The 13,475-nt window shown below is 43.5% G+C and overlaps 1 protein-coding gene across 1 annotated transcript; it reads right to left on the reverse strand.

Moving 5' to 3' along the window:
- Positions 1-336: 336 nt before the first annotated feature.
- Positions 337-1,278, reverse strand: LOC310830817 (olfactory receptor 5AR1-like; the record flags this gene model as incomplete). Its single annotated transcript, XM_083710652.1, has 1 exon — positions 337-1,278. The coding sequence occupies one exon, from the start codon at positions 1,276-1,278 to the stop codon at positions 337-339; it is 942 nt and encodes a 313-aa protein (XP_083566778.1).
- Positions 1,279-13,475: the final 12,197 nt, after the last annotated feature.

Below are 13,475 nucleotides of genomic sequence, written 5' to 3' on the forward strand. Positions count from 1 at the left end.
CTTAGAAATCCAGACAGATATATTTCTTGGTAAATGTACATATCACAAAGCATTAAAAAATGAGCATGTATTAAAAGATACACATGCAGCTTACTTCTGAGTACACATACATGGAAGTGCTCTGCAAGTTTTGTTAGTAGTTCTGATATTGTAAATTGCTCTGAGTTGCTTTAGCAAAAAAAGTGACCATAAGCTTAAATGATGATGATAGCTACTAAATGTGGTCATACAGTATCTAAGTAGGCATTATAAGTGGTGCATTATAAAATTTATACATTGTTCACTGTTTGTTCCTCTGTTAAAGCTCAGCTCAGTTTTTTCCAGAGGAGTAACTTATCAATTCAGTCCTTCCTGTTTTCTACAGAGAACTTTTTTAAGGGCCTCTTTCACCTCCTTGTTCCTGAGGCTATATATGATGGGATTCAAGAGTGGAGTGACCAGGCAGTAGAAAACAGCTACCAACTGGTCCATATTGAAGGAGAGGTTTCGGGTGGGCCTGACATAAATGAACATCATTGTTCCATAATAGATACCAACCACTGTCAAATGGGAAGCAAAGGTGGAGAAGGCCTTTTTCCGTCCATCGGAAGAACGAATGCCCAGAACAGTGATCAAGATGGCGGCATAAGAAGCCACAGTTATTGTGAATGACCCAACAAGGAGAAAGGAGCAGATGAAGAAACTCAGCATCTCGTTGAGCTGGGTCCTGTTGCAAACCAGCCTCAGCAATGGCAAAATGTCACAGAAGAAATGGTCCACTATATTGCTCCCACAATAGTTGAGCTGAGATATGAGAATTGTTGGGATCAATGGCAGAACCAAGCCTGTGACCCAAGACCAAGTAGCAAGCTGATGATAGACAACACTATTCATAATGGTGTTGTATCTTAAAGGAGAACGTACAGCCACATATCTATCATATGCCATGGCAGCCAAAAGGAGGCACTCAATGCCGCCAAGAGCATGGAAAAAATATATTTGGGTAAGGCAGTTCTTGAAGGATACAACATTCTTTTTTCTAATGAGATCAACCAATATTGTTGGGGCTGTGACTGAGGTAAAACAGATCTCCAGCAAGGAAAAATTGCCCAGGAAGAAGTACATGGGGGTGTTAAGAGAATTTTCATACCTGGTGATGAATACTATAACCATGTTTCCTATCACTGTTAGTGTGTACATAATTAGTACTAGCGTAAATATTGGAAATCTGCTTTTTTCCAGGCTGGGAAATCCTGTGATAAGAAATTCACTCACTGTTGTATGGTTTGAGAGATCCATATTATGATTGGTTGTTCTTTTGTGGAAACAAAAACAAAAAAAAAAGAACAGTTGTTTGCCCTAAAGTGAAAGCATTCTGTGTACTTCTTATGATATATCAGTTGAAGAGGTTTAACCTAGAAAAGGCTTCAGATGATTTTTTTCAAGGACAGAACGTCAGTCAAAGTGAAGAAATCTATGACAAGGAAAAGAAAAAGAATCTATCAGAAATCTATGAGAAATCTATGAAATCTATGAAAAAGAAAAGAATTCTATGATCACTAACCTTCACAGCAGTCAAAGGAAATAACATTGCCAGTGTGCTTAAGAAATGTTGTAGTCTTGGGTGGTGGAAGGGGGGAAGGAGTTTCTTTGCATTTATATCTATTGATAATATAAGGTCATTATTTGGAGAGTGGACTTGGGGACTTGAAAATGCCACTAAACGTACAGTGTGCATTACTCTGCTCATGTAGAGTAATGCATGCTATCACTGTACCTCTTCTATTGATTCCAGTGGAACTTGTTAATTGCACACAATTGCTGCCTAGTGCTGTTACTCTATGAATGCTTGGTTAAGAGGAAATCATACTAAATTGAGCACCACACTCCAGATGAGCCATCCAGACCATGAGGATTTGTCATATGTGGGATATGAACCTATGCTTCCAATCAGAGACCAGAAAAGATAAAAGATAAAACAGTAAAATCAAAGGGGGGGGGGGACACAGCAACACTTTAAAACATACAAATGTTAAAATACTAAAACAGATTAAAATTACCTCAGCTTTCTAAATACCTGGGCAGGCTCGTCTAAAGAATAATGGTTTTTTGCAGGTGCTAAAAAATGTGTGTGCTTGCATTTGAAGTGGGAGCCAATATTTAGACAGCTCACCTATAAATTTAAACCAACCTGACCTGATTTCTGCCTGAAGAATAATCCAGTGGTTTCACACATACCCCACACTTCTCAGCTGAACTTTTCTCCCAGTATTAAGAATAACAAATATAATCCTTCTGGAGTTATACATTCCTCTCAACTCTCAACATTCCTCCTCATAACAGTTTATGTGCTATTACATATATAATCTCCAATATATTATCTCCAATTTTTCTTTGAAAAATTTACTAAGTTTAAGAAAGAACAAAAAAGCATTTCTTTCTCACATATCCTGGCAATGTGACATTTTTGTCAGTAGAATTAAAATCAATAAATTATATACACATTGAACTACTTCATTAAAGAAAAATCCTGCTTTTGAAACGTTTTGTCCATTTTCATCCTGCAATGTGGCTATACTCACAAATGATGCAGATCATGCATTTGAAAATAGTTGGTCCCATCATGACTACCATGAGGACTGGCCAGGTGTTGGGACAAGACGATGTGAAAAGAAGACCTAAAGATAAATTATATTATCTTTTCATGGGGAGATTTGCATGTGTACTTTATACATTGAACCTATTTCATCAGCATACCTGTATTCAAACTCATGGGGACCTGATCTCCAAGGGATCAAACCCTAGAGCTTAAAGTTAGACAGCCTTATCAGTGAGACTCTGCAAACTGTGCTGATGAAAGTGGTGGAAAATATTTCACCATCTTTAATTGATCTGAGAAACCCCCCAGCAGCTAAATGAGAATGTTGGAGTGTGATTAATGAGAAGAGGACAGACCACTATTTAATAGGAATTGATTCAAGCTACGTGTTAGCATGTGTTCCTTAATGTTAGGAAGTGCTATAGCCTATCAACAATGCACTGCAGAACATCATGAACTGCCACAATCATGTGTATGATATAAAATACAAGAAAAGTGAAACTCATTTTTATGCATATACACTCATTTTTAATTCCCCTCCTTTTAAATGTCGTGGGAAAGGTTATGCAAATAAGGTGCATGTACATACAAAGGCGGACAAACTTCATAATATTTCTCTCTTCCCCAGAGTTTAGCCTACTAATGAACTAATCCCAGAGTAGAGCCTCCGTGGAACGCAAATTCCACAGAGAATTGAGATTGTAGTAATGCTCGTCCCCAACCTCTTGCCCCTCCCTTCTCCTGTCTCTGCTCTCCGGCCAGACCAGGACGCCCAGGACAGGGTTGGCGGACGAACATACGTTTTTGCAAAACAGAACAAACAAAACCCGGTAGGGCTGCCACCACTCCCTCTGATCCAGGGGATCCAGAATCACAACCCAGGGAGAAGGCCGTGACCCATTAGCCTGGCTGTCCCCTTCTCTACAAGCTGTATCCACAGACTTGCAGGCAGAAGTTCTACGGTATAGCGTAACCAAGCGTAAGGCTAGGACTTAGCTTTTCCCTTTTGGAAGGGCACACAACTAAAACAGTTTCATCTTTAAAATGTTTATTTTAAAATAACATAAGAAACATGCTAAAATAGCAGGCACATCTTTTAGAACGTTACAGGTAAGAAAACAACAAAGCTACATAGGCTAACTAAGATTACATACTTACAACTCTAACACAAAGATAGGATAGTTGATGTTCTTTAAGCCTCTGCAAGTAGAAGACGATCGAAGATCTCCATTTCAAAAGATGAATAGCGGCCTATTAAGCTGGAACCATAGAGCCGGGCATCTTTGCGATTTGCAGGGCAAAGGCAGAGAGGCCAAGAGCAGAGGATTCTCTGATCTTTTATTTCCAATTCGCAACCTGCGTCGTAACTTTCAAGCCAATCATAAACTCAAATTATTTTTTGAATGCACCAATGATCGGCTTGCTAGTCTATCAATTTACCTCTTGACAGCTGGGCCAATTTGGAATTCAAACTTTTAAATCAAAGGGTTTCCTCCCTTCCGCCAGAGACACATTCCCAGGCAATTCAAGGGCAGATAACAACACTGGGAGGGGGGATGTTTACATCATTGAACTCAGGTGTTAGATCCTTCATTAATCAAGACATCCTGGGTTCTAATAAACCTTTCAGCTGAGGAGTCAGTTGTCTAGAGTTTTAAAGATACACAATTCCTTTCCCAGGGTCCTTGTGGCTGATGAAACTCCCACAAGGCGTCACTCTCTTTTGCTTGGCCAAAGAATAATTTTCTAAATATTCCTACTTTACTACACCCTCCCCTCTAGAATGAAATTAAGGGTAAAGTCCCCTAATTTCATCAAAGAAAATTATTTACACACTGAGGTAGATCATCCGGTCCAGGGGGTTTTAGCAGCTTTTAAAACCATACATCACTAGCAGCACCCCCTTAATCCGATATTTACACAGTTTCATGGCACAGATTGGTACATTCTAGACAAAGTATCAGCAACAACGTTGTTCTTTCCTGCAATGTGAGTGACATTAAACTGAAAATCTTGAAGGGCCATACTCCACCTAAGCAGTTTCTGATTGGATGATTTTACCCTTTCCAACCAACACAGGGGAGAATGGTCCGTTTGAACCTCAAAGGTGTTACCCCACAGATAAGGCCGCAGTTTGGTTAGGGCCCAGACCAAAGCAAAACACTCTTTCTCTATGGTTGAATAATTTTGTTCAGCAGTGGACAACTTTTTACTTAAGTAAACCACAGGACGCCAATTCCCTTCTTCATCTTCTTGAAGCAAAACTGCTCCTAGTCCTGTTTGACTGGCATCAGTTTGCACTACAAACGGATGTCTCTGATCAGGAGCCAGCATGACTTGGGAGCTCATAAGGGCGTGCTTTAACAAATCAAAAGCCCTCTGACACTCCTCAGTCCAATTTACTTTGACTGGCAGGGATTTCTTACAAAGGTTAGTAAGAGGTGCAGCTAGAGTTGAGAAGTGATTAACGAAGCGTCGATAGTAATTAACCAACCCTATAAAAGACTGTACATCCTTTTTCACGATGGGGCGAGGCCAATCTTGAATGCACTGCACCTTGGCCTCTAAGGTCTTGATGTTTCCCGACCCCACTCTAAATCCCAAATACACCACTTCTCCTTGGGCAAACTGACATTTAGATATTTTAACAGTCAGGTTTGCCTCCTGCAACCGGGCCAAAACTCTCTGCACATGTTTAAGATGTTCTGGCCATGTCTCAGAAAATATTGCCAGGTCATCCAAATAAGCACAGCAAAACTCATTTAGGTCATGAATCAAGGAATTAATTAGCCGTTGGAAGGCTGCGGGAGCATTTCGCAATCCAAACGGCAACACTTTGAACTGGTACAAGCCTACATGAGTGACAAAGGCAGACTTCTCAGAAGCTTCTGGGGACAGCGGGATTTGCCAATAACCTTTCGTCAAATCCATGACTGTGATGAATTTCCCCCGTCCCAGCTTCTCAATCAATGTGTCAATTCTAGGCAAAGGAAACACATCAGGAACAGTGACTAAATTAATTTTCCGATAGTCCACGCAAAAACGAATGGATCCGTCGGGTTTTGGAACCAGCACTATGGGCGAAGCCCAAGCACTTTTACTAGGTTCTATAACTCCCAACTCCAGCATTTCTTTCAGCTCAGTTTCAATATTCTGCGCATGTGCCTCACCGACCCGATAAGGACGTGAGGAAATAGGGGGGGCGTCCCCCGTGACAAAATGATGCTGAGCCAGATGAGTCTTACCAGGTTTGGTGCTGAAAGTGTTGCTATAGGGTTGCAGTGCCTCATAAAGCTCTTTAGCCTGAGTCTCACTTAAACTCGGCAACTGCAATACATCAGAAATGCTTCCAGCCTGTTTGTACTCAGTTAAAAGATCCACAGGCGAAGCAGGCACCTCTTCCTGACTACGCGTAATGGCCAGTACAGAGATCTTTTGTTCAACACATTCTTTCAAGGAATTAACATGATACTCGCGAGCAGTAGGGTGCAATTCCTTGCAACTTACAAGGTAACGCACAGGACTCAGCCTTGCTTCCACAACACCAGGACCTTGCCATTTCACATCTAACTTGTGGGGGCGAGACGGTCTTAAAATCCATACTTGATCTCCCACCTCAAACTGTTTGCACACCGCTCTGGCATCATGTACTCTTTTTTGTTCTAATCGGGCATTCTCTAAATTCTCTTTGGCCAATTGCCAAACGTCGGCTAGAGTTCCTTTTAGTTGAGCAAAGTACTCACTGACAGAAGGCAGTTTTATCTCTTCCTCTGAACCTTCCCACTCTTTTCGAAGCATTGAGAGGGGGGTATTCAGAAGCCTTCCAAAAATTAGCTGGTTAGGTGCAAACCCAAGGCTTCTTTGATGGGCAACATTGTAAGCAGCCACCACCAAAGGCAAATCTTGGTCCCAACTGGAACCATGGGCCAGGGCATACTTGCGCAGCATTTGAACCAAGGTCTTTTGCACTCTTTCCACCAACCCATTTCCTTGATGTTGATAAGCAATAGAGGTATGATGGCGCACCTCAGACAAACGCAAAACCTCTTGGGTGACCTTAGCCATAAAATTAGTTCCCAAATCGCTCACCAAAACCTTAGGAATTCCTAGGGAACAAAAGGCAGAAATTAAAGCCTTAACCAGACTATTAGCAGAGGTATTGGTCAAACTTGTGGCATACACATAACGAGAGGCATAATCAATGATCACGCATAGATACTGCTTTCCTGAGCGGGTTTTTGGTAAGGGGCCCACTAGATCAATTCCCCATTTTTCCAAAACATTTGCTTCTAAGGGGACACTCTGTAACTCATTGGGCAAGTTATCACGGTCATTCCCCACCTTCTGGCAAATCACACAAGAACGTACAAATGCTTTAGTTGTTTGATACACCTCAGGCCAGTAAAAATAACGAGTAAGTCTTTCTAAAGTCTTTTGCAGTCCCATATGACCTGCTAAGCCGTCTTCATGGGCTAAGCTAAGAACAGTAGATCGCTTCTTCTCTGGAACCACTAGCTGCAAAACAAAATCCTTGTCTTTCACCTTTTTTGGTACAAATTGCCGATACAAAAGTCCCTTTTTATACACAAATTGGGCCTTCTTTGATCCTCGAAGAGGGGCTCCAACCGCCTCCCGACATCCCTGCAAGGAGGGGTCAGCCCTTTGTTCAGCAGCAAACTCTCCCAGATCTCCCAGTTCAATAGAACCACCAAGGTCCTTCTTGGCATCCTCATCCAAGGCAGGTAACTCTCCCTCCCCTCCGGGTTTTTCCTTCAACCCAGTCTCAGACTCCACCACATCCTTCCCTGCCGGGGAGGGGGTGGGGGAGGTTGCTACAGTTACCGATTCCCCATTTAGCTGTTGTTGCAAGTAAACTTGAAACCCAAGATCATTCCCAACCAAAACTGGGCTTTTGCAAACTTCTGGATCATGAACAATTACCAGATGGTCCCCACTGTAACCTTTGTATTTAAGGGGGACTATTGCTGTGGGCTGCAAAATTTCTTCTACCCCATAAGGACTGATTTTTAAGGGTCTTTCCTGCATCTGACTAGGCAAAACCAAATCTTTTGAGACGCTAGTGATGTCAGACCCAGTGTCCCGGTACGAGTTCACAACAGTTTTATTGATTTCAATAGGAGCGGAAAACTCCAAGTTCGCCCAATTCACATGGGGTGATTTTCGAGTTCCCCGGGTGCAGACAGGACCCACGGTGATACTAGTTTTTTCAGGTTTGTTCCCAACAGGGGTCACCTCACCCTCCTCCTCCGGAGCCAAGCTCTCCACCGCTCCAGATTTGGCCGGCCCCTCCTCCCAATCTTCTTCCTGCTGCTGTATCATGCGAACAGCAGGTGTGGAGGTAAGGACGGTGGACTTTTTCCCAGCCAACTGGGGACATGCTGCTTTCATGTGCCCCGGTTTTTTGCAAAAGAAACACAGTCCAGAACTCGGGGGCACTTTAGCACGCTCTCCCCCAGCTGCAACAGAGTCTTTAGCAGGTGTAGACAATCCCTTGCTGGATTCTTTAATGGGGGGGCGGTCCTTCCCGATGACGCTGTAGCTTTATACATATTACTCTGTCCTTTATTAACAAGATGGGTGCGGTTCAGCCAAAAAGATTCGGCAAGAGCAGTAGCTTCTGCTAGTGTCTTTGGTTTTTTATCAGCCACCAGGCTAACAATTTCAGGGGGCAGAGAGCGCATTAGTTGTTCAATAAGCATCAGCTGTTTGATTTCTTTCACATCCTCCACCCCTTCAGCCGCCAGCCACAGTTCGAAATTTTGGGCCATTTTTGCAGAAAAAACCGCAATGTTGTCAGTAAGCCCCCCCTTTTCCACTTTCCTGAAAGCTTTACGATAATGTTCAGGGTGCAAGCCATGCCGCTGCATGACTAGCCTCTTGAAGCTTTCATAGTCATTTATTTCTTCCAAAGGGAGATGTCCCATAAGTTCTGACAAATCACCACAAACTAGGGGCCGAAGCACAGCCATGTAAAGTTCTGGGGCTACACCCATGTCCCGGCACGTCACCTCAAACAAATTTAGGTAACTAAGGACATCAGTGGGGGGGGTGGTATTTCTGGAACACCTTCCAGTTGAGATTACTTAAAGTCAGTCCTGGAGGGGACCGTTGGTTTTGATCTCCCCCCCCCTCCTCGGGACCAGTCCATACCTCGGCGCAGGCACAGGAGGCGGTTGCTCCTCGGCACGTAGCTGCTCCGCTGCCGTTGTTGCGTATCCACGCAGGGGTCTCTGGAAGTACTCCTCCTCCTCCTCCTCTGCCACGTACCTTCGCGCCGGCACGCGCACCTCTCGAGCCGCAACCGGCGAGTAGACTCTGCCTGGGCTGAATGAGCGCTGTCTCACCTTCCGACGGGCGTCAGGCGCAAGCTGTTCCCGACGGCAGTCTCCCACAGTCACATCCTGGAACTGCTGTGGCAATTCTTGATAGTCAGGTGCCATCCGGCTAACTCTTGGTCTCATGAAGTAGCCCATCTGGGGAAACTTCTCCCAGCAGCGGAATCCACCGTTCACCGGATCACGAACCCACTCAACATCATAACTCTCCGAGACATCCATCTCTCTGGGTTCTGCATAAACAGAATAGTTCTTCCTAGGACGGGTGGAGGCCCTCACCGCCTCCACCTCCTCACGAGGAGATAACTTTTGTTTACCGGGAGTGCCCCTCCCTCCGTCCACAATGCAGGACTCTCTCTGACCCTTCCGGATCACGCTGGCATCCACCAGTTCTTCCTCTGACCCTGTTTCCGAGTCATTTGAAAACCAGGAAGCGGATTTCACTCCAGGACTCACAGCTTTAGGGGGTTCGGTTTCCACCGGGAGAGAGCTGTCTTCTCCCTCTCCTCCCCATTGATCTAAAGTTTGCAACGATTGCTGCTGCGAAGTTGCGGAACTGTCCTCCATGCTCCTAACTATCACTATCCAAAAAAAAACAAACCACCTGTAACCCACAAAAGATTCGTGCCAAGTTTAAAAAATCAAAGTGCCTTTCCACGGGAAGTCCAATCCCACCACCGCTGCCACCATGTAGTAATGCTCGTCCCCAACCTCTTGCCCCTCCCTTCTCCTGTCTCTGCTCTCCGGCCAGACCAGGACGCCCAGGACAGGGTTGGCGGACGAACATACGTTTTTGCAAAACAGAACAAACAAAACCCAGTAGGGCTGCCACCACTCCCTCTGATCCAGGGGATCCAGAATCACAACCCAGGGAGAAGGCCGTGACCCATTAGCCTGGCTGTCCCCTTCTCTACAAGCTGTATCCACAGACTTGCAGGCAGAAGTTCTACGGTATAGCGTAACCAAGCGTAAGGCTAGGACTTAGCTATTCCCTTTTGGAAGGGCACACAACTAAAACAGTTTCATCTTTAAAATGTTTATTTTAAAATAACATAAGAAACATGCTAAAATAGCAGGCACACCTTTTAGAACGTTACAGGTAAGAAAACAACAAAGCTACATAGGCTAACTAAGATTACATACTTACAACTCTAACACAAAGATAGGATAGTTGATGTTCTTTAAGCCTCTGCAAGTAGAAGACGATCGAAGATCTCCATTTCAAAAGATGAATAGCGGCCTATTAAGCTGGAACCATAGAGCCGGGCATCTTTGCGATTTGCAGGGCAAAGGCAGAGAGGCCAAGAGCAGAGGATTCTCTGATCTTTTATTTCCAATTCGCAACCTGTGTCGTAACTTTCAAGCCAATCATAAACTCAAATTATTTTTTGAATGCACCAATGATCGGCTTGCTAGTCTATCAATTTACCTCTTGACAGCTGGGCCAATTTGGAATTCAAACTTTTAAATCAAAGGGTTTCCTCCCTTCCGCCAGAGACACATTCCCAGGCAATTCAAGGGCAGATAACAACACTGGGAGGGGGGATGTTTACATCATTGAACTCAGGTGTTAGATCCTTCATTAATCAAGACATCCTGGGTTCTAATAAACCTTTCAGCTGAGGAGTCAGTTGTCTAGAGTTTTAAAGATACACAATTCCTTTCCCAGGGTCCTTGTGGCTGATGAAACTCCCACAAGGCGTCACTCTCTTTTGCTTGGCCAAAGAATAATTTTCTAAATATTCCTACTTTACTACAGAGATACATAATGAAACCTGTTATATTTACCATAGCCCTTTTTGCCTCATAGAATGAGATTCAGTAATTCTTTGCAACAATCCTCTGAAAATTTATCTTCAATTATCCATATTCATTAAGCAAGAACTATCCTTAGACTACAGAGATATCTGATTGCCTTCCAGAAATGATCAACACTTTGTTGCCTCTTTAACAATACTTTCTATTCGAACTGCCGACCTTCTGATCAGCAAGTCCTAGGCTCTGTGGTTTAACCCACAGCACCACCCGCATCTTCCTTTAAATGCTTTGACTCAATTCATTGAAGTCCTTGTGTCAAAGATGGATGGTAAACTATGTAGTTGATGTAACACATGAAAAAGTGCCATAGTACTGATTTCATGCAGATCTATTTCTGTGATTTCTCACCACCAGCTCTTTTTATCTACTTACATAGGTGTAAACCCAACTGAACCTAATGTGACTTACTTCTGAGCATGCATGTATAGGATCACACCATAAGACAGAAAATATTGCACATGTGGAGTCTGTCTGCAGGGAGGTGGACAAATTGCAGTGCCTACTAATTAACTAGTCCCAGGGTAGGTCCTTTGTGTAATAAAACTTCCAGAGAGAATTGAGGTGCATGATGAAAAATGTTATATTTACTATGTCCTTTTTTCATTTAGTGGAGATAGTTCTTCATGACTTTCTCTTAAACATCGTCTCCAATTATCTATATTCATAAAGGAAGAACTGCTCTGAGTCTCCTGAGCTATCTGACTGCCTTCCAGATATGATCAGCATAGTCTCATCTCCTTAGCAGCACCTTCCACTTCAGCTCTTAAAGAAAGGAAACAGTGAGGTTTCAGCCTTCTTCAAATTCAAAAAGGTAAGTTGCAAATTAATAAAGTAGCTCCTAAAATGCTGCTACTGTAGTTGTGTCCCTGAATCATTGGCCATCACTTCTAAGTGGAATTTGTAACTTCCAAAGGGAACTTCAACAGTAGAGCTAAACTGAAAAAAATCAGAAATGGTCATTTAATGAGCATGGGTAATTAATCCATGAGAATATCCTAACACCTATTGAAATAAACGGAAAACCCTGAACATAATAAGCAGTGAACCAAATGGAAAGTATACATTAGGATACTGTAATAAACAAATCTGTGAGACATAAAACCTTGTGCTCAAATCCTGTCTCAATCTTGAACATCCTGCAAAGTTTCTGGGAAGCAGTTACCATTCAGGTTCACCTCCCATCTGGAATTTCAGAGTACTTACAACATTGTGAATTCCACCTTGAAGAAACAGGCAACAAAACTTTGTAAACAGTAAAGCACCAGCAATTATATTGTTCCATCCTGCCTAAATTCCTCTACTATCGTTCCAATAGCAAAAAAATCTAACCCGGAAGATCTGAATGACTTTCGTCCAGTAGCACTCACACCTATAATCATGAAGTGCTTTGAAAAGCTGGTACGAAATTATGTCATTGCCTGCCTACCAGAGGGACTGGACACATTCCAATTTGCTTATAAAACGAAAAGATCGACAGAGGATGCTGTGGTGATTGCCCTCCATGCCGTTCTTGCACATTTGGAGCAGCGGGGGGGTTATGCCAGACTGCTTTTTTTAGATTTCAGCTTGGCATTTAATACCATTCTACCACAACGTCTGATGTCTAAACTGGAAGATCTGGGGCTTCCGTTATCACTTTGTGGGTGGATATTGGACTTTCTGTCAGACCACCCCCAGAGGGTTCGGTTGGGCCCTTATACCTCTAATACGCTTAAGACTAACACAAGGAACACCACAGGGATGCGTACTTAGTCCGCTCCTTTATATTCTCTACACGTACGATTGTGTCGCTGCTCACCCTAGTAATAGGGTTGTCAAATTTGCAGATGACACAACCGTGATTGGGCTCATCTCTGAAAGGGAGGGTGAAACGGACTATAGAGATGAGGTGGAGTGGCTGACAGAGTGGTGCAGAGCTAACAACTTGCTCATAAATACAAGGAAGACAAAGGAGCTTGTGGTGGACTTCAGGAGACAGAAGAGCAATGTCCAGCCACTTTTGATTGATGGGGTCTGTGTGGAGAGGGTAACAACGTTCAGATTTTGGGGTATTGAATTACAAGAGGATCTGTCCTGGAGTGTCAACACAAGGGGGCTTGTGAAGAAGGCGCAGCAGAGACTGTACTTTTTGAGAATCCTAAGGAAAAACTATCTTCCGCAGAAACTGCTGCTTGCCTTCTATCACTGTGCCATTGAGAGCGTGCTCACTTATGGCTTATGTGTGTGGTACGGAAGCTGTACTACCCAGGACAGGATGGGGTTGTGCAGAGTTGTTAAGGGAGCAGAGAGCATTGTTGGCTGCCCACTCTCCACCTTAGAGCAGATTTATGCCACAAGGTGCCATAGGAAGGCACTGGACATAGTAAAAGATCCATTGCATCCTGGTCACTGTCTCTTCGAGCTCCTGCCGTCGGGACGGAGATACAGGACGATGAAGACAAGAACGAGCCGTCTCAAGAACAGCTTCTTCTCCAGAGCGATCTCGGCCCTGAATGGGAAACCTGGACTTTGAAAGTCATCTAATCTTCCTTGCTGTATTATACTGTATTGTTTTAATTAGTGTTTTTATAGTTGTTCTGATTTTGAGTGGAGTGCCCTACCTGGGTGGATGGAGCAGCCAAATAATTTTGTTGTCCCCGAGAGGGGGCAATGACAATAAAGATATTAGTAGTAGTAGTAGTAGTAGTAGTAGTAGTAGTATTATAAGTATTAATATCCACATT

Source organism: Podarcis gaigeae (genome assembly GCF_964106915.1).
Source record: "Podarcis gaigeae genome assembly, chromosome: 13".
Taxonomy (NCBI): domain Eukaryota; kingdom Metazoa; phylum Chordata; class Lepidosauria; order Squamata; family Lacertidae; genus Podarcis; species Podarcis gaigeae.